Source organism: Etheostoma spectabile, chromosome 2 (assembly GCF_008692095.1).
Source record: "Etheostoma spectabile isolate EspeVRDwgs_2016 chromosome 2, UIUC_Espe_1.0, whole genome shotgun sequence".
Classification (NCBI taxonomy): domain Eukaryota; kingdom Metazoa; phylum Chordata; class Actinopteri; order Perciformes; family Percidae; genus Etheostoma; species Etheostoma spectabile.
The window spans coordinates 10,960,744-10,986,800 of record NC_045734.1 but is presented as its reverse complement, the minus strand read 5'-3'; the positions used below and the strand labels follow the sequence as shown (position 1 = coordinate 10,986,800).

General features: G+C 39.4%; 2 protein-coding genes across 2 annotated transcripts in view; one reads left to right on the top strand and one right to left on the bottom strand.

Annotated features, from left to right (window-relative positions):
- Positions 1–219: 219 nt before the first annotated feature.
- Positions 220–19,989, bottom strand: papss1 (3'-phosphoadenosine 5'-phosphosulfate synthase 1). The gene is made up of 12 exons (XM_032501129.1): positions 19,710–19,989; positions 18,805–18,919; positions 18,478–18,713; positions 16,116–16,254; positions 15,162–15,280; positions 14,783–14,896; positions 14,453–14,564; positions 11,196–11,401; positions 7,659–7,794; positions 7,001–7,269; positions 5,831–6,060; positions 220–2,156 (listed from the first exon to the last, which is right to left on the bottom strand). The coding sequence occupies exons 1-12, from the start codon at positions 19,767–19,769 to the stop codon at positions 2,018–2,020; spliced, it is 1,875 nt and encodes a 624-aa protein (XP_032357020.1). The 5' UTR covers positions 19,770–19,989; the 3' UTR covers positions 220–2,017.
- A 60-nt stretch (positions 19,990–20,049) lies between these two features.
- sgms2a (sphingomyelin synthase 2a) overlaps positions 20,050–26,057 on the top strand; it is a 9,175-nt gene continuing 3,167 nt past the window's right edge. The window contains exons 1-2 of the mRNA XM_032501108.1: positions 20,050–20,738; positions 25,364–25,867. Coding sequence (XP_032356999.1) covers positions 25,419–25,867 — 449 coding nt within the window. The 5' untranslated portion in view covers positions 20,050–20,738; positions 25,364–25,418. The remainder of the gene's footprint in view (positions 20,739–25,363; positions 25,868–26,057) is intronic.

The following is a 26,057-nucleotide window of genomic DNA, read 5'->3' as shown; positions in this document are numbered from 1 at the left end:
TTTAGACCTATTAAGTTCTTACAAGTTGATGACAACTCATCAATGTAAGTTAGTTTCTAAATTCATGAAATCTAGTGCTGTCATTTAAGATAAAGTGTAATCGTTTAAGAATATGTATTTAAAAAAATCTTTGGTGTGCTGCAACAACAACGAAAAAAACACATACTGTGCACTTTTGTTTGTAACAAACCCAAATATTACAGAATGGTAAACTAATTGTTCTTTTGCTAAAAATGGTTTATTAAACAAGGAAGATTACAAATCTGATCCCTTAATGGTAACCATCAACCATCTGATTATACAGACCAACTCTTAAAAATGAATTACCACATGGAAAATATTAGCAATCAATGGCAGAAAAATGATGAAAATGTAACAAAAATATCAGGACTGTTGAGGGACAAGTTTAAAACACCAAAACTACATGCACACCAGTTAAAAATAGAAGTTGTAATGTTAGGACAGAATAAATAGACTAAATATGACAAATAAAAGTTTTTTTTAGGAAGGTTGGTTTAGAAAGGTTAGGCGCATTTCCCATTAAAAATATCTTTAAAGGAGACCTATTATATTCAATTTTCAAGGTCATACGTGTATGTTTTGATTCTACAACAACATATTTAAAAGCTTTAATGTTTACACTATTTTTCCCATGCTGTTGCACCCTGTCTAAGACGCTCTGTTAGAGCACCTGTCTCTTTAAGTCCCCCTACTGAAAAAGCCAAATCTGCTCTGATTGGCCAGTGTTTCAGGGTCTTTGCATCTGTACTCTGCTCTCGTTGTCTCTGTAGTATATAGAAGGACTTTATACTGTGAAAAATCACAAAAAAAGGCTTCAAAACCAAATACTGCACAACTAGACTTGTGATCTAATTTTATGGAGAAATTGACATCGGCAGCCAAGATTACAGCTTTCCCTGGCGTTAGCATGTAGCTGCATGTAGTTAGCGGTCCATTGTAACTGAGTATAGCAGGACTTTCTATCGTCAAAAAACACAGATAAAGGCTTCTAAACCAAAAACTACGCAACTGGACATGTTTGAGCAGTAATGTGGTCCAAAATTGAGGAGAAAGTAACATCTGCAACCAGGATTACAGGTTTCCCTGGAGTTAGAATGTAGCAGTGCATATAATGCAAACACTGCAGTAGCGTGCCTGAAGCTGACAATGTATAGACCAGTGTGAAATCAGGCTTTTAAAAATATGCTTACGTCATTATTTGAAGCTTTGGCCACGTTTAATATGAACAACCGGAACGGTAACATTATAGATACAAAAGAAAATGTAGGAAAGTATAATAGGTCTCATTTAGGAGAGTGTGTCGTGGGTGTGTGTGCCCTGCGGTGTGCGTGTGACGAATCAGGGTGTGTGTGGTGTGTGTGTGTGTGTGTGTGTGTGTGATGTGTGTGTTGTGTGTGTGGTGTGGTGTGTGGCTGTGCGCTATTCAAACACGACATCTGAATTCACTTTCTTAAGACCAAGTCACTAGCCTTTCACATGAAATACGTACACCAAATTTTGCCACTTGCAAACATACAGTACAAAGTAACTTGTGGTTTTCAGTAGTGAGTTAGGTAAACTCTATCAAGTGCAGTTAATTTGGATATCATGACTACTCAACACTCATCCCCACCAATTAAAGTACTGGTCAACAGTACTTTCCATACTGGTCATTATGAGTCTTGAAATTTGAATTTTTAACACTTTTGTAACCAATCATCAACAGTTATAAAGTTAGTGAGAAACACAAACATCTATTTTAAAGAAAGCTTTTGTTTGTTCTCTTGAAAAAACCATTCATCAATATACTGACCTCTACTTTATTTCACAATCAGAGTGAGTTTGTTAAATAAAGTACATGTAAAAGATTTCAGAGATCAGTTTCATGACAGTCGAGTGTGAAAGTGACACAGACAGAAGCCAAAGCTTGGTTTTTGACAGTAGATGAGTGGTCCCCATATTTATCCTGTTAAACATCACTGTGTTTTCTATGTTTGTTTCATCTGAGACTCTGCCTTTAAGCCTTCTCCAGTGACTTATAGTATTCCTTCAGCACAGCCCAGGCCTTTGGGGCCATGAAGCCGCCAGGAGGATTTTCTCCCTCGCGAGCCATCTTACGCATGCGTGTGCCTGAGATGAAATCGAAATCTTGATGACTGCAATTTGAGAGAGAGAGAGAGAGAGAGAGAGAGAGAGAGAGAGAGAGAGAGAGAGAGGGAGAGAGTTTTGTAACATTTCAATCAATGAAAAACGCTGATCAACAGTACGAAAACGTTTGCCACAATTACCGCCTGTTGCTTTGGAATCAGTGTAGGATCCTGTTCTTTCCAAGTCTGAAAACTAAAAATAAGTTCTTTATGGGTCTTGACTACACATTGCTGTCTGCCACAGATTCCTTTTTGTTATTACTACTACAGTACAAGTTGCCAAAGTCGACTTTTTAATCCCACACACAGAGGTTTCAAGTAAAACACATATAATATAATATGATATGATATATGTTAAGTCAAGATTCCGGTTTGTTCTTTTAAAATACCTGGCTTTAATTTTGTTTTTGATATTTAGGCCAGAATGTTTTAACATTTCTGGTGGACAGAACTCTACAGTTGGTGATACAAACAATACAATTACAATAAAAAATAAAAAATCAATTTACCATGAAAAACTAATAACAGGAGAGCTTTTGGTTTCCCCTAAACTCACTGGTGCTCTTAAAGGAACACACCGACTTATTGGGACTTTAGCTTATTGGCCGTATCCCCAAGAGTTAGATAAGTCCATACATACCCTTCTCATCTCTGTGCGTGTCGTAACTTTGCCTGACGCAACCACCGCTCCTCTAGCTTACAACAGATCCTGGAGGTAACCTGCTCAAACTAGCCGACACAGCCATCTTCTAACCGTATACATACTGGGAACTATTCTCCACAGAAGGCAAAGCACTGCTACGTCGGTTACTTGGGAGGAGTGATTTGTTCGCAGCAGTGGTAAGCTACGCTAGCGGTGGGTGTGCCAGACAGAGTTACAACACGCACACACTTATCTTATTCTGGGGGATACTGTGAATAAGTGAAAGTCTCAATAAGTCGGAGTGTTCCTTTAGAAGGAGGAAAGTCATTTTCAAAATATAACCCACATCTATTACAGTTTTTTTTTTTTTTTTTAAACGATCCACTTAAGTGCTAGAAATTCAAAATATGCCAAATCCTTCCCATAGATTAAGGCATGTTTTTCCTTTCTAAAATCTATTTTCTAATGTGACAACAACCAGAATTGCTATTCAATAAATAAATAAAACCCTGATTGCAAGATAAACTACAATTATCGGGGGCGCCCCATGTAGGCGGAGTCCTTGGCAGCGGCCCGATTCCAAATCAGACCTGTGGCCCTTTGCTGCGTGTCACCCCCTCTCTTTCCTCACTTTCTTTTCTATCCCCAAATGGCTCCCCTTCTGTTCCTGAGTTAAGGAGTTGAATAATGGCCAGAAGAGTTTCATTTGCTTAAGAATGTCGCATTGACAAGAATGGGAAACTTGCATACAGACAACCTGAAAACATAATGCCTTCAGCCACAACTGTCGCCGGAGCGGAGGTTTAAAAACCTGTATCCTCACTTTAGATAATCACACACTACTAAGAAACCCCACCACCAAACTGTCTAGCTGTCTATCTAGCTGTGACACGCTTCAAATTAAATACTGACTTGAAATAAAATACTGTCACAGTTTCTTTCCAACATTTTTCAAACATTCTGATGTCTACTCCATCCTCCCTCTATGACATAGTCATAGAGGGACACGTCAGACGGCTTCTCGTTGCACGGTCAACTTTGTTTGAAGCAAGCAGCCAAGGACAGTCTTCATCTTTGACCAGTGCTGAGCGGAGTACTGGCACAAGTTCATCACATCTTCACTAGTCATGTCGATAAATTACTGTCAGGGATATTCAAGACAGTTTTAGACATCTTGTAGGCAGACATTTACAATTATCTCCACTGAGCTGACACTCAGAGAGGGTACTGCTGTTTATGAAGTCAAAATTTGTAATTGCTATCACATGACAGAGCACAATGAGAAGCTGTAACGAAGACCTAGCAGTTTACATGGCGTGAGGTAAAAGAGCTCTAGGCAAATTCTTCCGAGAACATTTTTATACAGTGACAAATTAGAAACAGCTTGCTGTGATCTGAGCCATTACACTTTGGAGGAGGACGGAGGGGTATTACTGGTGATAAGAATAAGCATCCATATTCCTTCTGAAATTTGGCAAGGCGCTGTCAGCATGCATGAGAGAATGGAATGCCATAAATCTCAGATGACTACAGACTTTGGAAATCCAGTAACCATCTTGCGTTGCTCTCTCTAGCTTTAGCCTCAAAGGTCTTATGGCATGCTGCTTTTTGGATGCTTTTATATAAACCTTAGCGGTCCCCTAATACCATAACTGAAGTCTTTTTCCCGAAATTCTGCCTTGGTGCAGAATTACAGCCACTAGAGCCAGTCCCACAATGAGCTTTACTTAGGATGCACCATTTCTGTGTCTGTAGCTTTAAATGCTATTGAGGAGAAGAGAGAAGGGGCAAGGTGGTGGCTACACTGGACGGAGTGATTTACTGATTTTAAATGACATTTGGAAATGTATTTAAAAGTTGACTGAAGGCCAATGAGGTGATTTACCATGTTTTGACACAAAACAACATTTATACTTGCATATAGTTTTTATTTCCCCTCGAGCCTGTACAAATTGTTTTAGAATAGTTGTTTTAGAATAGTTATAGAATAGGAAAAAATCAACAACAAAAAAAGAAGTAAAATGTATTTATTTATAGTTTTGACATATTCTTTTTTTCTTATTAATTTTCTGGATTTCTTCAATCCTATTTTTCACGTTAGTTTTAATGTGCATACCACACTGTATTTAACTACACATTTACTTGTGTATAACGGATAAAAGCTTTGAATCCTTGATGACAACTAGTCGTTTAATTTCTTCTTTACTTTGGTCAATAATTTAGACTGACAGGGGTTTTGTTACAGAATATAACCTCATGAAGAAAAGTTTTGATCAGCCCTCCCTCCCCTTCAAGATTTAAGATAAACCTTTTATCACAATATGAAAAAGGTGAAAGTCAATCAATAACAGACTTTTACCAGAGCTGATAAGCAGGAAAACATTCCTTTTCTTTGCACTTTGTAATTGCAAAGTGAAGGAAAGCTAAACAAATGGGCGGTTATACTATTTTTAGAAGCACTAAAAGTACTAGATGTTCCCGATCATCAGTTTTGGTTTGGACGTTATAAATATGCATCATGGAAAACAAAACAAATCTTTTGATCAGTTTGGCCATATTTAGTTTTAACATCCCTAGCCAAACACAGTTAAGTGTAAATAGTTGCATAACCTGACTGTGGAGGCTGCATCAAATCCTGTACAAGAGGCAGTGAGATTGCAGGATTTTTGTTAGTCATCACGTGCAATGTTCATACACAGACTTTAATTAATGGCAGGTCTCTGTAATTTTTGAGCAACATCAAAGCCTGTACTAATCCACAAAACCCTCTAACTACATAAGAAAAAAAAACAATTTCTGGTATTCTTGGGTTGGCATTTGACTGTAGACAGAAGAGAAGAAGGAAAGAAAATGGATGAAAGTGTTTTTTTAAAGACGTCTAATGAGTAATTAATTAGCAGAATGTAGTTTCTGTTTAGGCTGCTGGTTCTAAATCTACAAATAAGTGGTTTAATTTAGTTTGAGTGAGCACTGGGGCTTCAGACTGTCTTGTATTCCTTGATACTAATAAACTTAAAGACTATGGGAAACAAGTACTCACTTTTTGGGGTCATAAAAGTCCATCGCTTTTTTGACCTTGTTGTAAGCGGCAACCTTAAAGGGTACAATCTCCAGGGTGATGAGGCCTGGAGCCATAGTGAGGACCTTGGCGCCATGAGTGGGCTCGTATAGGTCCTTTCCTGTGTCAGGGTGGGGCATGCCTGCAGGGTCACGGCCCACAATGTAGAAATTGGCTCCAGCCACCATTCGAGCTCTGCAATGCCACTGAACCTGTGGACAAGGATACAAGAAAAAAAAAACTAAACAAATACTGTTGGTGTGTGGAATTTATGTATTCTTTTGTATGGTTACAAAGACAGATGTATCAATTTTCTTTTACATTTAAAGATTGTTGTTTTTAAAATGATGGTTTGCCCAAATTGTGTTTACATTAAATAATGTTTGGAACAAGCTTTCAGTGGCAACTTGGCTGTGGGTGCTACAATATTTATTTTTTTCCCCTAAATTATAGGATTAGCTGTAAATAAACTTCTATCTTTACCATTTTCACTTTTGAGTAGACACAAGCTCCCTCCACGAGTTCAGCCAGCCAGCCTCCAACAGCTTATTTGCATTCATTATAAATTATTAAATTATTTGTTTCTCGTTATCAATAACTGCTAAATCTCCACATTACTCCTTGAGTGGCAATTTAATCTTTTGAGTATTTTTTGGCGGGCAAACTAAGGGTAAATGCTGTTTGTAATGGGTGAACAAGGTCAGAGTAGCGTCACAAAGCCTGGACCGGAGCCTGGCTCTCTAAACCTCCCATTCAGAATTCAGAAAAGAAATTCATTGCCTGACATCCACCATCCTTCAATCTGCTCTCAATAATTTGCACTGTAGCTTTCCAATTATCCTCAGTGAGTGATTAAAAGATTCCTTGCTACACAGTTACGCACAGTCACACAAAGAGGTTTGTGTATGGCAAGGAATCACTTAACAGAGTGCCTCAAGACAATTGCAAATCCCTTTTCCTGCCATTTCTCACTCTCAGAAATGTGCCGACACCAAGAAAAAAATAAAAATTCTACTCTCTGTGTCTGTTGTTATTACTCAGGGCTGCAGTCAATTTTTGTTCCCTGTCAGTTTTGAGAAAAACATCATGACTTTTATTAAAAAGAAACTTTGAGCATGTAACTGCAAATATAATATTCTTCTTAACCATTACCTCAGTTGGCCCAGCATACATCATGGGTGAAGGAAAAATAGCCACAATGGTCGAGTCTGGATTCAGGACGCCCTCCTCCAGCACAGCGGCATGCTGCTTCATTCGCCAGGGCAGCGGCACATCATCGTCCTTGGTCCAACCTCCCAGTGGGTGGAGCAGCAGAACAGGCCGGCGGTAGCCTCGCTCAATAAGGCGCTTGTGGGTGTCCTGCATCAAAAGAGCATGGCCGTTGTGGACTGGGTTGCGAAGCTGAAAGGCAAATACAGCATCTAAATAGAGAGAAAGGAGGCGGGTGAAAAGGGTCTGTTAAACACATCTCTACAAAACAAACAAAAGGCCAAAATGTACCCAGAAAGATAATTAAGCAGCTCAGTGCCCTACCACTGAAACCACATACAGTGAGGAACTGAATCACACCAAAGCATTCTCTCCCATGAATTTCTTCCATGTCTCTTTCTCAAAGACTAAACAAAGAATAACAGCATTAAAGTAAGTGGACTACCCAGTATGTCTTCTCCTCATAAAGAAAAGAAAGTAAAAGTTTATAAATATTGTGACACTACAGTCTCTCTAAAAGTCCTTGGATTAATATCTCGTCACAGTTTTAATTTAGTTTGGGCGTAAAATAAACAACAACCAACAGAACTTGAACCCGCACCTGCATTCATTTCTTTAAACTTCTGCTTGAGCTCAGTGGGTGTCAGTCGGTACTGATCGAGATCGTCGTTCCAGTAGATCCTGTCCAGAACCTGCAGGTCTCCTCCGACCAGCCAGTCCCCACTTTCCATCACCATCTGTAATAGGAGTCACAATGATCATGACAGGGAACACAACTCAAACATGATCCAGACTTAAGACTCTGTGGTCCATAAATGCTTCACTGGGCTGGAACCAGGCCAGCAGGAATTCTAATAAAGCTCCCAAGTTATTACCCAGTCGCAACAGGGACACACCAGCATAAATCAAAGTCTCCATGTCATTAAACAGTCAACAAAACTCTGGAATGCCCACTCTTCTGCACTTTTCCACGTGTCTACTACCTTAATTTCAATAACAGAAGAGACAAAATCAGATTAAATTCTAATATAAAACCCAGTGATGAGCCTTTATATGGCCACATTGGAGAGTTTTTTTTTCACTCAAGATTAATCCAACAATGCCACAGAAGTGCTAAGGATTCAGGCAAAGGCTGCTATTGTTTCAGGCAATATCTTTCACCTGTCCCTTGTGGTATTTATGACACTGTAGCTAGAGTTACTGAAAAGAGTGGCCTGCACGATTTTAATGTGATACAAAGTGACAATTCTTTACAGGCTCTGTAATAAAACAAGCAGAGCTCCAGCACAGATTTGGAAAGAACTCGAACAAAGGCCACAAATGAAACATGAAGTGTATAAACATTGGGAAAAAGACTTTTGGAAGTTGATAAAAAAAGATGTCACTTATTTAATTTAACATGTGGAATGGGGGAAAAACAAACCTTCTTTGATATCCATACTTTACAAACAGACTGAATTCAGTGTGATCTGGAAGGCTATACATAAAAATCTGAAAGTTGTCAGCTGAAGAGGTCTCTACGTGATGTGATCAATATCAACTTGGCTTTGCTGTAAGATGTTTTAGGATGGTGTTGTGATTTGGTTTCCACACTCCAATTATTTCAATCTGTCCACTGCTGGCCAGAGAAGAGTCATTCAAAGATGCTTAAAATTCTTATTCTTTGGAGGGATCAAAAGCAAAGACAAGTTGCAATTTATTTTACTAACATAAGTGAATGAAAAAAATAATGCTTGCGTGGATACCTCAAAAGAGTAGAGATCTACACAACGTACACATGTGCTCTGTTTTAATAGTTAAATAGTTAAAAGTGCCCCAGGACTTCACATGTGAAAAGGGCCCTTGCCAAATAAACACCATGGTTTCCGATGAAGGGGGCTCCTGTCTGACGGACAGGTAAACAGGAAAAAGTGGATTAACTACATGTAATATAGAGCAGGCCGTTTATAGTCGGAAAGAGATGGGGTTTAAAAAAAAAAAAAAAAAAAAAAGTTGTAGGTACCAGCAGAGGTGTGCTGACAGACTGGCTCTGGGAGTTAAACAAACACTTATGTATGCACACGCAACACACACATACACACGCATACACACACACAATTTAATGAGTGACACCTTAATCACAACAAGCTGAGTAAATAAAGAATGACAGTTGTGGAAATACAGAGTTAAAAGCCAGCGCTGAGGCATCGGGAGTTGACACTGGAGAGTTATAGTAACAATTTAGGAAACTGGCAGCCTCCTGCATCCTAAAACACATTACTAATCCAGATTTAATCATGAACAAGGGGAGACAAAAAAAATTTGTTAAGGTAAAGATCTAGCTGAGCTACCGGTCTAGTGCTCGAGTTGATCTAGAATAAAAGAGAATAGGGCTTTAAAAAAATGTGCCAATGAGACTTACAGTCAGACCTCAGGGAGTAAAATCCATAAATACCATATAGGTTATTATCAGTTTTATGTTGCATTATTGCCAATGTAAAAGAAGCCAGCCAACTGCATTAATCCTGAAAACAATGGAATTTAGAATTAGCCAGTCAGACAAACTTTTAAAAGTAACCTTGCACTCCCAGTCCATGTGGACGGATTTATAAAAAAGCAACCTGACATCTATCTTTGTCTGCCACGCTAGACTGTTCTGTTCTTTATCAGTTCCAAGCCAGTGCGACTTTCCGCAGGGTGTGCAGGATCATTTCAGGACGTTATCTCGCCATTGAGTCAACCTGAGCCCCACAGCAGGAGACAGATGGAAACAATTCCTGGGTATATTTGGAGAAAGGTTGGGTGAGCAGAAAGGTGGAAGCTGGCAGGGATTCAACAGCCTGTTCAGCTGAGCGGTACAATCTCAAACGCATTTGGTGGAGGCTGAGTAAGACTCAGCATCCAAATATAACACCTACAAAATGAGAGTGGACCAAAAAGATCAAGTGATTACACTGGGCGTCCTGACAGATTGTGAGAAGAGCTCTACTCCTCCACCTATTCAGTCTTTCCATAAGCAATGTGAAGAGGCCAGCTCGGATCTGTCTTCTATCAGTGCCGAAGCAGGCCAGGCAGTTTGCTTTTACATGCTGAGTGTTTATCACATAGGACACTGAGACACGATACTGAGAACGCTGCAGATTCAGAATGTAATCACAAAATATCCCAATGACAATGTGGAGTAATCTGAAATTAGCATCACACTGTGTGTGTGTGTGTGTGTGTGTGTGTGTGTGTGTGTGGTGTGTGTGTGTGTGTGTGTGTGTGTGTGTGTGTGTGTGTGTGTGTACATGCGCAGAGAGAGAGAAAAGAGAGAGAGAGAGAGAGAGAGAGAGAGAGAGAGAGAGAGAGAGAGAGAGAGAGAGAGAGAAGAGATAGAGAGAGAGAAAGAGAGCGAAAGAGAGTGTTGTATCGTGTCTGATCGTTAACAAATTTAACATTTCAGCAGAGGTGTTCGTTTCCATACAGGTTTAGTAGCTTGACGGTTAACGGTGAAGTAGGGGATTTGATTCACAAGGGTATTTTGGCGACTTAATTAACCCAACCCAGGGTGAGTCTGATGAAAAGTGATGTATCTGCCCGGTTCAACTCTGAGATTTTCTTGCATTGCACAGTGCCCAGCTCACAGCAATTTAATACAAAAGCAGGAAAAGAGTCCCCCCCGCTGTTCTAAAGTGTTCTGCATGTGGCGTCTGCTGATGTGCAGGTTACCTTCCCCCAAAACACGGACCCACATATATACAGATACAGTACGTCTCACTTTATAAGATAAATAGCCTGGCCATAAGTGGCATCACGCTCTGTCTGCACTTACACTTGTTTGCATGTGTGGGATTCTGAAACCTCCTGAAATTCGGGAATAAACGTTTGTTTATTCAAAGACAGTCCAAAGTAGTGATACTTTGCACATTTTTGTGGGTCGGAGGTGTATGTCACATTTTAGCTGCCAAAGCTCCACTGCTCTCTGTCTCTAGTGCTCCGGGTAAGAGGGGGAGTGGCCAGCGGCAAAAGCCAATGTGTGCTTCTTTTACCTATATATTTAAAGATATCTTTTGCCTTTCTAATCCAAACAACATCAAACTTGGCACAGCAATTACTCGTGCATGTAGCAAGAAATTAACTTATAATGTGAATTCAGTTTTTATCTAAATAAATGTACCTTGATGTAGGGGTGGTCCTTGCAGGTGGTGCCCCACTGGCGAGCACATCGCTCTTCTTTGCGATGTTCATAAAACTCAGGGTTGCGAAGAATGGCAACTCGTCTGCCCTCGTAGACCAAGGCCATAGCTGTCACGCCATCTAAACGCTCTTTATCTGCCGTAGAGACCGGCAGCACCACAGGCACTGATAGGTTGATAACGCCACCTAGGACCATGAAAAATGAAGAACATTTTGTGAGTGAAAGACATATTTATGCAGAAAGAAAACACATTATAATAGGGCTTCAATTAGTTATTGTCATTATAAAGTAATCCGCTGGTCATTTGCTTAAATATTGAATTAACCATTTTGTCTAAAAACAAATGTCAGAAAATAGTCATAAATTACTTCCCAAAGCCAAAGTTGACATACCGTATTTAAATTGCTTGTTTTGTCTGACAAAACAATCCAAAACCCAAAGAAATTCAGTTTCCCATCAAATATATTTCAGGGATGTCAGGCTAAATAAATACTATCCATTTACCACAAGTAACATTATGTGTCAATGCCTCTCATTTTGGAAGCTAAAACAAAAGAATATTGACATTTATGCTTGAAATGACTCACACTGACTGACCGACTTTAATTATTGTTGCCGATCAACAAATGAAGAATTGTTTCAGCTCTGAAAAATATAGACGGGCACCACTACTACATTATAATATCCAGTGAGTAAAAATCGTAAAGGAATGTCTTCTAAGAGTTTTTTTAATTCTGTAGCTCTATTTTTTTATTTTGTAATTCTATAACCTTGTATAAAATTTTACAGCTTTTTGTGAACTATCTCCGCTGCGCAGTGATTAAAGTGCTCATATTAAACTTAACTGAAACACCTACTGAATTGGACCTGAGAGAACTTTATCTGCACTATGGAGCAATGTTTTTATGAGTGGGCCCCCCTTTAAAATCGGTATCATGCTTGTACATAAGCATGCTACGAAATACAGTCCGGCCACCAATTTAAAGCTATTCCACTGATCGGCACAAATCAACAAGTAAAGCAGACTTCTAAACTTTGATATAAACATTGCACAGTTAAAAACGTTTTCCAAAATCGGCTTTGCAAAAGTTGAATGAAGAAGGAAATGCATTCAACATGATTGTTAGATCTTAATGGGAACTACCTTTTTTCCACCCTATTTTCCTATCTTTTTTGTGTCTAAGTGACTCATTCAAAGTTGACAGAAATTAAATAAAACTATGAAAACCATATAACAGCCTTTAATTCTGGACCAATTTCAACGATTGTTGTTCCTATCAGTCACTTATACACAAAAACACAAAAAGATAGTTACCCTTTCAAAACAAAAACTGTTTTAATGGAAAAACACCGTACCTAAACATAACTTGTTTGTTGACAAGAAAACTCCATAGAGCACCTTTACTATCAGATAACAATCCAGGAAAAACAATTAGGTTAAAACATTTAAAAGGTTAGTATACTCAAGAAAACAGCTCAACTATTCTGATCAAGTTTCCATTTTGTACCCTATCTGGCTAAATGTGGGATATACAGCTAAACCACAGGCTACAGTGAGTCTTCAAGGATGCAATTTAAGAAGCTAGAGGATAAAAATCCCCTCTTAAGCTAAGCTGGAGCTTGACCCTCTCTCGTTCTATGATTTGAGCTCTGCAGTGACAGAATTCTGTTGCAAGGTTCATTTTGCCGTCCAGGTTGATGAAAATGTTTGGACCGACACGCTTTTCACATCACATCAGATCAAATGCAGTGGAAACAGGAGGGAACGCTGACTGTTGCTGCCCCCTCCTCCCCCAGGAGGACCCTCTTCTCGTCCCCTCTGTCACAGTGTAGAGCTTACAGCTGGTTTTAATAGAACACACGCCCAAGACTGCCAAATGTCCAAGTGAGAGAGACACAAGCTTGGATATGGGTCTGTTTATTTTTGCAGACTATTTGATTAGTCAAACATGCAGTTTTCTGCTTCCCAACCAGTTTTAGTGTTATAGTTTGGGCGATCAATCCTTTCACTGTGATATCATTCTTTCACCGTGAAAGAAGGAAGCAAAAATGGACAAATGGTGGCGTGTGGTGTCAAACATTACAGAAGCCTCTTCCTCTGTGTCCGTCTCCCTCCGGACAAACAGGAAAAGTGGAATCAGGACTTTTTTTTACATCAATATACAGTATATATTTCCCCCCCTGGTTTGTCCAGACAGCTCGGTTTCTCAGGCTAGGCATCTTTCTTTCAGGAAAGAACTTTAATCAAGTTGTAAGAACTTGATAGCTTTATGCCTCAGTGAGGACAGCAGATCTAATCTGAAAATTAAATACAGGCTATGTTAACTTCTGATTTATTTTATGTATTTTTCCTTTTACTGTGTGTGTAGCAAAGTATTTGGCATCACAACACACAACTGAGGTTTGAGTGGACACATGGGCAATAAAACTAAATTGACTTTTTCTTGGAATTTCAAACAATACATGTGAAATTGCAGTAATTACATCAAGAACTCTACGCCCATAGTGATACTTGTTTTCTGAAAACTGCCAAAATAAAGTAAGACATTCATGAGACTTGGGTGCAACTGGAATGATTAAATCCTCCACATGATAAGCAATATCATCATTCTTACAATTCTGCATCATTGACTGCGTTTATCAACGTGTCATTCAAACACCTAGCCAAGTTTTACATCCATGCTGTATAAATAACAATGGAGCACTTCTTCAGCATGTCAGCCCGCAAGATAGAAACTAATTTAAACCTCTCAGCACATCCAACAGTACAAAATCTGCATTGCAGTTTGTAGGGACACATGCAGGGAGTATTTGTTAATCTAATTTAACATTTAATTCGAGTGCTCAATTTGAATTGGAGTAAAGTAAAAAAAAATGTGAGAGGAACACGAAAAGCTACAGCTGAAAGACGTTTGAGGTGCATCAGACAAAAATAATACACAACTCCTACAGTTCATAAGTGTCTAACAATAAGACACTTATGAATTAACCGACTTCAGTAAGAGGTAAACTGAAAGTACAGGTTAACTGAGAGCATATTGTGATGCTCACAAAACTCAATTTCTACTATATGTAGGTACAGTATGGGTGATAGAAATGTGTGCAGAAAGAATGCTATCCACTATTTGTCAGTAATTCTTTTTGTGAGCACTCATCTCCATCTAGTGCCTTTCTCAAGTACAGCAATACTGAATATCAAAATGTTATTTTCCTTAAAAACATTAATAAAATCATACCATCCAGAAGGCAGTCAAAATGAAGACACTGCAAATACTCTCTCTCTCTCATAAAGCCATTCAGAGGAGTGGCCCAGCCTTCAGCCAGCACCTGCACCCACTGCATGTCCACCTGAAGATCACACAGACATTTACATACAATGAGTAAAATGTTGACCAACAGCTTATCATATGCAGTTCAAATGAAAAGGAATAGGTAAATCATGCATCGGTGAATAGATTAATGACTAACAACTGCTCTATATACAGTACATACAGGCTATCAATAGTTATTTGGCTTCATTTATTTATTAAGGTTGATCTAAATTTAAAAAAGAAAACCAGAAGCACCTTGCCAATCTGCACAGCAGGCAGAGTATCTGCATCAGCCTTAGCCAGGTCCAGTTTATTCTCCTGAACGTACAGCTCTTTCACTTCATAAGATGCATCAACAGGAACTATATCCTGCAGAAAATAATGTGAAATAAAATTATGAATAAAACATCCTGCATAAGCACAACAAATTCACTTTCATAAAGGTTTACTTTTCAAAAAACAAATATTAACACAATACAGTGTTGATTCAGTCAAACAACATTCATTCAAATACAAGGCTTCTCTGCCCCCTTGTGGCCAATAGAGTAATGATTTATGCATAAAGTCTTGAAGTTCCAGCTTCTAGCTGTTTGTTATTTTAAGCATGTCAAAGCAGGACATTTCTTCCCCTCACCCTCTCTTGAAGCAGGTCAATGAGCTGCTGTATGCACTCATTCACACTACAGGAGTCGGTCTTCAGCACCAGCTCTGGGGCCTCTGGCTTCTCGTACTCTGAGTCAATTCCAGTGAAACCTAATTAAAAAAAAGAGAATTGTAATCACATTTTTTATCTTCTATGTAAAATATACAAAGTCTAATTAATATGAAAAGATTTCCATTATTGTATAGATTTAAAATCACTGTACACAGCACACTACTTTCTCCATATTCTTGTATGAAGAATTACTACATGAGTGAAGAAAGAATGACTGGGTTAACAGAGCCAGTTGATAACTATGGTCATGGTACGCGTTCTCTCTGATTAGGGCTTCAGGCCTGTTGAGCCAGCTAAGGCAAATAAACCCTGGCTCTGAACTTGTTAAATGGTACATCCCTCAGAATCAAATTCCATCTCAATAACTAACAATGAGACAACAAAACAAACTGGGAGGTCGTCAGTTCAATCCCCAGACTGAACCTCATTACCACCCTTACGTGCCCTTGAGCAAGGCCCTTCACCTTAACCGCTCCAGTGGAGCAGCTCAGTGGCCAGCAGATCACACTGTGCACTGGGAAGCTTCCAGGTATGAATGTGTAACTTTGTGAATGTGTTCTGGGCATTCCTGCAAAACGAGACAGTGAACCTTCCCTGATCAATAAAAGTCCAGAGAATGGGAATATGATATTTACACGTGACATACAACCACAGAAGTCACATAGACGAATATGCAAATGCATTGTAGATCAGCACTCTGTTTTGAGTTTATCAACAAAGTGTCAAACAAAAGTACAATTTGACTAAGTTTCTCTCTCTGATGTCACTGTAAGTCCAAGTATGAACCCTAACTTAATCACATAACAGACACATTAATCTAGGCATTGGATCTACTGATGCATTGTAAATAAACAGTATTAAACCATACTGCACCTCTTATCTCCCCCGCTCTGGCTCTCTTGTACAGCCCCTTCACGTCCCTCTGCTCACAGACATCCAGTGGAGCGTCCACAAACACCTCAAAGAAAGGCAGCCCTGCTGCCTCATGGATCTTCCTGGCATTGAGGCGATCCTGATAAACAATGACCAAATACACAGTGAGGTAGAAACATGATTTAGTTAAAGAGTTAGTAAAAGATAGAATGTTATTGAGGCTCATCGGATTTGGTTTTTACCAAACAAAAAATGTTTGTTTTCTGCTGCAAGTGGACAGCATTCTTTATAGTGTACTAGGGCTGTCAACGACTATTTTAAATTTGAAAACATATATTCTGGAGGGAAAAAAACAGACATTTGAATACAAACATTATTCAATTTTGGAGAAAAAAAAACAGCACTACTGCAGCAGTCTACCTCACGCATTCTCACATGGGCCTGGGCTGCTGCTCCCTAAACGACGTTCAGCAGATTCCTACAAAGTCTGTGTCAATTGAGCCCAGCCAGTGGGCATGTTGATGACATTTCTATCATGCAGCTGGCGCAAAACCGGAAGAAAACAAACATACGACGGTAAAGAAGAAGGGTAATTTACACAAAGATGCCAACGAAAATGTAGAGCTGGAGAGACAAAGAGATTCGGGAACTTTTGTCGGTAAGGGCCGACCCCGAAATTGTCAGACATCGTCCTGCCTCCTGCACGCTCTAGAGAGAGAAAGAGAGAGGGAGAGAGGTCTATGGTCGTTAAATTAAAGTTTTACAGTACAGGACATTGATTTCAGGAGATCTAAGCCACATATGCTACCAATCTCCATTGGAGGGGTCAATGTGGAGGTGGTCAGCACATGGACAATAAACTGGACTGGCCACGGTTATTCAATATCTGCAGTAAGCTCCTCTGAATATTTTACCAGTCAGTTACTGCCAGTGTCCTGTTTTATGCTGTGGTGTGCTGGGGAGGCAGCATTAAGAGAGACGCTGGGTAACTAAATAAGCTGATAAGGAAAGCTGGCTCTGTTGTTGGCATTGAGCTGGAGTCACTCACAGCAACTGCAGAGAAACGGACCACGAGTAGGATGCTGGCGATCATGGACAATGACAGGCACCCACTACACAGCATGTTCATTAAACAGAGGAGCATGTTCAGTGGCAGACTTCTGTCACTACCATGCTCAACAGACAGGTTGAGGAAGTCCTTTGTCCTCAGGGCCATCAAACTCTTCAATACCACACAAAACAGGAATTGATAAATAAATGGATTTTTCAGCATGAGCCTTTCTCCCTTAGCCACTTGTCTGCTGTACACCTGACTGTCTATAGGCTATATTTGATCTCCTACACAATTTGAACTGTGTTCATAACATCTACTTATAACTTATTCCTTGTTACATATATTTTTTTGTTTGTCAAGCAATTCTATTGTTTACATTCTTGTCTTTGTCATAGTTAATTAATAATTTTAATAATAAGCTACTGCATTTTTCAATCCTTGCATTGTTCAATTTTCCACTACCACCACTGCACACACTCTTTCATAGCACCCTATCAAGGTCAATGCATCACATGATCAGTCCATACCAGGACTTTGTAATCACCTTCACAAATTGTAAACAATTTAAATTTTTGCAATAGTTTTTCAATGTATGTGAGTCAGATGTGTGTGTGTGTGTGTGTGTGTGTGTGTGTGTGTGTGTGTGTGTGTGTGTGTGTGTGTGTGTGTGTTATGGTTGTCTAAGCTACTGGATGCCTAAAATTTCCCTCGGGATGAATAAAGTATCCATCCATCCATCCATCTATCCGTGCATCCATTTGTTTATAATGTAATGTAGGTATGAAGACATGTTAAAGACACATTTATATCAAAATAAATATTTCTTTACAAGTAGTAGATATCTCTCTTGGTTTGCCCTCTTGTGGACATAATGCGCAAAGATATTAGAATATATTTGAACGAATACACTTCTACTCATGCACCAGTCCCTAGTTGTAATTAAGAAGGAAAAAAAAAATGATTTGTATATTCTTTAATTAAAATTGACATTAATAAATTCTTTCTTTTTAAAAAAAAATAATACCTCCAGAAGGTGAACCCTGTATGTTCAGAAATCACTGCAGGAACATATAGCTCTACTTTTTCTTTCCAAATCTGTTGTCATCAATTTCAGTATGATAAAGACATGATCAGTAACCCAAGACCTATAAGTAATCCCGAAAATAAATCAAAACTGTTTACAAAAGGGCCACAATTCAATCAAATATTGTTCAATAACAAAATGTAACAGTGTCCAGCCACATTTATCCATGTGGTCATTTGTTTCTGTTATTCAACCCCTAATGCTTTCCTTGGCGAGTCACTCACCCTGCTGTAGGGAGAGATGAAGCTGGCGATGCAGACCAGCCCAGCATCAGCAAAAAGCCGGGCCACCTCAGCAATGCGTCTTATGTTCTCTTCACGGTCCTCTGGGCTGAAGCCTAGGTTTTTGTTCAGCCCCTGACGGATATTGTCCCCATCCAGTGTGTAACAGGGGATACCGTGACACACTAGGTACTCCTCCAGAGCCATGCTAACTGTAGTCTTCCCTGCACCGGACAAACCTTGGCATAGAAGAAAACATCAGCATTACGAAACAGCTATGGAGTAATATACATGTGCAGAAAGAACACCTTGATAAATAGCAAAACCTACCACTCAGCCAAACGGTGCATCCTCTGAACCCTCCTCTTGTGCCCACAACCTGCCCACGCTTGTTTCGACTGACATGATGGGCTTGATAGGTGACATTAGTTGCACGTTGCATCCCCTGAAATTATACAGATTTACGGTCAATTCAGCCCAATTATACAAGTTTATCTAAGAGAAACTCAAAATTAAAAGATAGAAGGTTAACATGATCAGAGTGACTTTGAAGTCACTTTAAAATGTGGTTTCTCAGATATCTAAAGACTGTGCAATAATATAAAGAGAGCTTGGAACATGTATGTAGAGCTGACAGTAATAAAATTAAGTTCACATCACATATGACTGTGAATACACTTCAAATCCTAACTTTTGACAATGCTTTACTTTTTTTGGGTTAAGTAACTAATTGTTTAGACTCTATGTGTTTGTCTGGTGTTACTGTTTGTGTTGTTTTATGTATGCATTACATTTGTTAAGATTAATTCCTTAATCAATGTAACGTTGAATACTGCAGTTAGCATTTCAGTGTTAAGTTACTTTTAATCATCCTATATACACAGGAATTTGTGCTCACAGCAGTATCTGGCAAAAGCAAACAGTATTTTGTTGACACTTATGCTGGGACTAACTGCCAAAGGTAATGTTATCACAGCTTTATATAACATTAATATGTCTTTATTCACTATATGCCCTTTATTAGCAGTTAACTGGTTAACGTTAGCCACCTTTCAGTCTCGTCGCTGCTAGCAACTGGGCTTTAAATGTAGAGCTAGCATCACCGTTACTTACCGTTAGCTAGCTGTATAATGTTTAGAAAGCTAGCCAATTAGCTAATTGGTTGACAAAGCCTGTTAATTCATTAGTAACGTTACTTAGCTGATTGAGTGAAACTTGGCAAAAGAAAAACTCACCCAGTTCTCGGCAGCGTTGCCTATCTTCTGTTTCTTGTGTGAGTTGCCATACGTCTCCATAGCTTGCAGGAGTCAGCGTCCAATTCAACCAGCTACCTCTTTAAACGACACACAAAACGACAAACTGCTCGACACTCGCAGTTTGCACAGGTTAGTTTTTCTTTGTGGCACAGGTATCTCCAGTGAATGGAAGAGCCCGGAGGAGCTTGGCACAACAACCGGGAAGAGCTTCCCCAGCAGCAGCAGCCACGTCAACGCTTACCGGCGACGGAGTGACGCATTTCCTGAGTCCGTGGTTGGGTCGGGGGGGGGGGCTGGGGCGGTGCACAGAGGACGGGAACTGATCTGATCTGATGTCAGTTTTGTTAAGATATCGTCGCTCAGCACAGTGACTGGCTGGACGACTCATCTGATCTACAACCAGTACTTACAACGGATCGTAATTACAAGTAACAAAAATACAGTTCTCATTAAGATATAATGAGATTTAATTATTTGGAATAGGCTACTTGTTACTTTTTTTGAAAATGATTTTATTTCTATAGTGAAAAGTGTATTAATAGCCTATGGCTATGGCTAAACTAAAATAATGGGAACTTTTGGCTTAATAAGCAAAAGGATTTGTCTATTTAATTTTACGCTTGCATTTTATAGGCTAATGATAAAAATAGAACTACACACTCATAGCCTATAATAAAACACCGTGCTCCACCATAACTGCTTTAAGATGTGAATCTACTATAACACCTATTTTACATGAACAAAGTTACAGGGCGATGCATGTGCTGATTACAGGACGGATAGTCTGAATTAAAGGGGATGCGAGGCAGGAGCTCGGGTACAAAGGCTGGATGGATCTAAGAATATGCGGGGGTTCGGGGAGGAGCGCTCCCTCTAAAGCGAGTGTCACTGTCGGGTATGAAGCAGTCCAGCCTGAGCAGAGCAGCTACCAAGCAAGCAGGGCGCAGCATCAGAGATTCAAGGAACTGCAACTACAGGAAGAGGCGCTAGGAGGCCCGAGCAAGGCAGGTAGGATGCTAAACTGTGCAACATGTGAATCTAAACACAGATCTTCATGCTGTCGTCGGTATGTGTTTGGTTTCATGCGATTAATTGCGGCATTAATGTGTGTCTTCAATTGGCTGGGATAGCCGGATTGGATTTGATACTCCAGACATTCAACTTTTTTTTTTATCAGTCAGTGCTTACAAATAGAGAAATACATTGTGAATATGAATTCTAGGAGACATAATCAATGTCTGAATTTTCATTTGTTGTATGTAAGGCTCATGTGTTGGCATAGATTCATTCAAAAAGTTGTATTCATGGATCAGAGCTGGGATACGTGTTACGTGTTTATGGTAGCCTATGATGATGTCACAACATTCATTAGGGTAGCCTATTTATCAGTAGCATCACATCATGCACAGATAGCCTAAATAGGTGAGTTGTCACATAAACTTACAAATATTATTTGTATACAGTAAATACCCAGCACAGATACTGTGTGTGCTTGTGATACAGCTGCTTTAATGCCATTCTAATAATTCAGCTGTCAGTTCCCAACTACAATAGCTTTGACTGAGAGAGCTTAATTACAGGATAATGACATGTTGCCCCACCCAGTAGCCTCATATGGAACATGGCATTTAACACTGTCTGTGGGGCCACTGTGCTACACCCCAAAAGTAAACTTCAAATCTGGCTGCGCCGCTCTGTAATAATTGGGAGACACCCAGTTCTCAACCTGACATTACTACCAGTATCCACCCCACATGTGGTTGTGGCACCCAGAAAAGTACTACTGGCTCCACCCGTTTTAGCATATACTATAGAAATGGATGTTTTTTCAGAAATACAACCAAATGTTCTGTCTAAGAATATGTATTTGTGTGATTTGATGAACAGCTTTGCACAGCAAACTAGTGTCATACATACATAGTCATTGAATCCGGTTTAAGAGGTGAACATCATTAAAACCAAAAGTTTCAAACATTTGCTCTCTGTCATTCCCTTTATTAATATGACATGTTTACTGGTAAAGGAATATATAGGATTATAAATATGTAATGGCAACCTGTGCTAATGGTATTGCTATTCTGTGATGTCAACATCTACTATTACTACAAGAATACTTTACTACAAAGACATCAGGGCATCAGTATTAACCATACAATAATATAATACATAAGCATATAAAACTCAAGTACATTTTGCTTACAGATACTTATGTACCTTTACTTAAGTATTTTTAAGAACATATTACCGCTGCTCTGGAGCTTAAGTAGATAATCTGAACTTCTATTGCTACTACTGATAACTATTTTTAAAAAGCCATCTGTCCATCTTGTCATTTCTGAAAGCACATAGAAATAATCTTTTTTTTAATCAAAAAGCTATTGAGGATGCATCTTTTTTTTTAAACATCAGAGTACACAGTGCCAACGTGCTATACAAACGTGCTAAATACTTCAATCACATCCTCTTCATTGACACTTCTGAACTATACACTTTAAAATTTGATCATCTGTTTTGGAAATGAAACAAAACATGTGGGCAGTCAAAACTAAAACCAAAGCATGATTAACTGTTGAACATGCCATTTCCATGCTTAATTTACAGCAATTACATTTTAGAACATATGGAGTCAACTCCTCTCTGTAGTGTCACCAGGTCCGAGAGGGCTGGGCCACCTCCTGTCTGACTTATTTTAACCCTCCCTTTGATGAAGACAATCCACATGATGTAAAGAAGAAAATGAGTGGACAGCAATAGCAGCATGTTATTATGAAGGTCCCAAGACGACCAAGCTGAAAGTACAGCCTTAAAGGCAACTGGGTGGCTTCTCTTGAAATAGCATGAGTGAGTGGAGGCAGCCAAGTTATCCATTACGGCCTGTGACCATGTGGAATAGGTTTTTCTGCCAGTTTTCCATCACCACCCATCCCTTTAGAGTACTGGGTGCTCTGGCTGGTGGGAAAACACTGTTTAGTGTGCACTGGGGAGGAGGGGATTGGTGTAAAACTGGTCTAATGGAGACTCTGCTGACTTTCCATGTACAGTACACATAGTGCAGTTTTACAGTAAACACTGGAAAATAAATACCTCCCCTCTCCTTTGTGTCACAGAGTAGGCACATATACAAGAAAATATACTGTAAGACAGAAACACCAACAGTATAAGTTTTTTGAAGAAAAACACCAGCCCAACACAGAAAGTCTCCAACATTTTGGACTGTAAAGTCAATATTTACAACAACTATGCCCACCTTAAACCGAAAATCAGAGCATTACAATGTTCAAAACGAGCATCAGAAGTACTTGTATAGTAACCTTAAGTACAATGTGAAAGTTCATTCTTTACCTTTGAATTCAACAAATCCATCCCAACTCAAAGTATGCTTACCAGCTTTTTCTGGAGCTTTTAACCTTATCATGCAGTCTTCTTGTCCGTGTTAGCTAGCAAGTGGACCTTGAGTTTGGACTGTTTTGTCCAACTTAACAAAGTAGTTTTTAAACCTTGACCACAATATTTTACCTACCATAATCAAGTAGTTTGTGTTGCTTAAAATGAATCAAACCTTAAAAATACCAGGCTTAAAAGCAATGTTTTCCTGCCCTCTCTGGTTGAAGGTGTCAAGTGTGTTGCACCTCTGACAACACTCTTTCACAGTATAGGGAGCAGCAGCAGGATTTTGCTCTAGATGACATGATATTTATTTCAAATACAGACATTTTTGAATTCACAACTTTAAACTGAGCTGGCCAATATTAAAGAAGGTAAAAATATAAATTGTGTTTTATTACAAAAAACAAAAGTACACATTCATAATTTCTCACATTCATGATGTAAACACTTTGCTACACCAGCAGCAGAGTAGCGGCATGAACACATACGTACATGTCCTTGACATATAGGATCACAACTTACAATATAACTAATCAAATATCTGCATAATCTCACTGACATAATTTACATGGCATTGTAATTTGTTTCTATTGTTTGTCTGCTCTTGTTGATCTTTTTTGCCATCTTTGTCATTGTTTATACATATTTTCCTTATGACCCTTTTAACTCCCTTAAAGTCTGTCAGACTTTGTGTTCTGTGGCCATTTATCAGTTGCATATCAGAGGCTGAATATTCTATGGGTTAGTCAGAGGGCATTCTACAATAAGCCTTTCTCCACTGTAATAATATTTTCCCATAAATTGATTCGGAGGAAACTGATACTTTCAGCAGCTCTCTTGTATCGAACCACACTCAATTTTTATCCCCCATTTTTCTCTAGTGCCGGGTTTGTCTCAAGTGAATATACCTTTCTGCATGTATCCCAGAAGACATTTATTGTGATGCATTTCAGGGCTGATAGGAGCATCTGAAATCCATTAATGGAGCTGTTAAAAGGACTAAAAGCCTTTTCAGACATGAACGAATGAATATGGCCATTGTTGTTGGCCTCTCAAGTCATACACAGAAAAGAGCTCAACAGCAAACATTGCACTTCAACTTTGTTTTGTCTTATGGGTGTCAATACAAATCATTTACCTCTGCCTCCCAACAATCCACGCATTATTTTATTTACGTAAGTAAAAATGGGGACCCTGGACAAACCCCCATTTTGTCACAACCAAGCTTCAAGGCTGCGACAAGCATGACAGACCAGACAAAGTGTTAACGTAAAATAGGCATTTATTTACAAAAACAATACTAAGGAACAGAAAAGCATGGGAGAGTCAGTAATCACTCATGTATGCATGTATGGTAATGTCTTTAGCAAGAAAAAAAGAAAATGATAGCTGTGGTGAGGGAAGAGAGAGGGTCTGTGGGAAAGTGGTGAGCTGTTGTAGCCAGAACCACACCAGCCCAGATGTGCCTCATTAAGATTTAGACCTCCCTCTGCCTTGACCCGGGTCCGGTACAACAAAAGGGAAACCAGCAGAACTAAAGACACAGGGACACCTATTGGGCTCAACACAGGAGTTATGTGATCAAAAGCTCCAGAACAGCTACTAAATAGACCATGGTGGTGGTGACATTGTTTTGTAAACTACTGTATGATCAAGAATGAACTTTCAATCTCCACTTGTTTGCAAATTCCTCTGTTGCAACATACAATTTTTGACCATGAAAAGGGACCAGAAAAGTGACCATACAGCTGCTTGTTGAGGACAAAATCTGAATAACAAAGCAGTGAGGCGGAAAGACTTTGGAAGGCCCAAAATAAAAGTCTGACTGAACGTCCAAACAGAAAACTGTCACAGTGGTTCTGGTGAATGTCCAGGGAAAGGAAAATGTAACACAAAGCATTAACTCAAACAACCACATCTAGAATAGTTAGGCTGCTATAAACTCAGAAATAATTTTTCAGTCTAAAATGGACATTTCAGCCAGTGGAATCAAGGACTGTACATTAATAAAAGCTCCATCTCTTGCTTTGCTAATATCTAACATAAGGAAAATTGGAAACAAAAGTAAACCAGAGTTCATCTCCTCTCTGTTTTTCCATCATGTTGATTTGACATACTAAGCCTACTAAAACCAAGGAAACCACACCTTTGCGCTGTTCTATCTTGTACAGATAAGAACAGTGTGCTTGTGCTTTCCAAATCTAAAAGTTGGTCAGTTTTCAACCTTTTCTTTTCTCTCATGACAGCTAAAAAACCTCAACCCAGAGGAGCCGTGCCTGTGGATGGACAGTGCAGGCACCCATGGCATCACAGGAGCTTGTGGATGCAAAAGACTCTGCAGCTAATAGTCTGAACCCAGGAATGGAGGCTGGTGCTGCGCCCAGCAATGGTAAAAACTGTCCTGTCCACACACCTGGGGGAGAGGATACAAAGAGGGGCTTTCGGAAAGGCATAGGGAGACATAATGACTATGTGAAGATTTCCGTGCCAGAGTCCAAGGTAAATCGTCTGCCCATGGAGTGGTGGAAGACAGCTTTGGCCTTCTTTTATGCTGGCTTTAACCTGGTCCTGACAACAGTCGTCATCACTATAGTCCACGAGAGGGTCCCCCCCAAAGAAAGCAGCCCACCTCTTCCGGATAAGTTTTTTGACTATATTGATAGGGTCAAATGGGCCTTTACAGTGACAGAGATCAATGGCATGGTGCTGCTGGCCATTTGGATGATCCAGTTGTTCTTCTTCAGATACAGGTCAGAACCTTTGATTATCTATTGTACAAGTTGTTTATTGTCAGCTTTAAGGAAGTCTGACGACATTCTACGTAATATTTTCCTATTGTCAACAAATCCCATGATTCCAAAGACCAAAACAAACAAAAAATGATTCCTAATAATAAGGTATGTCTGTGTCAGCAAAGGCCTGATATATCTTTTTACTCTT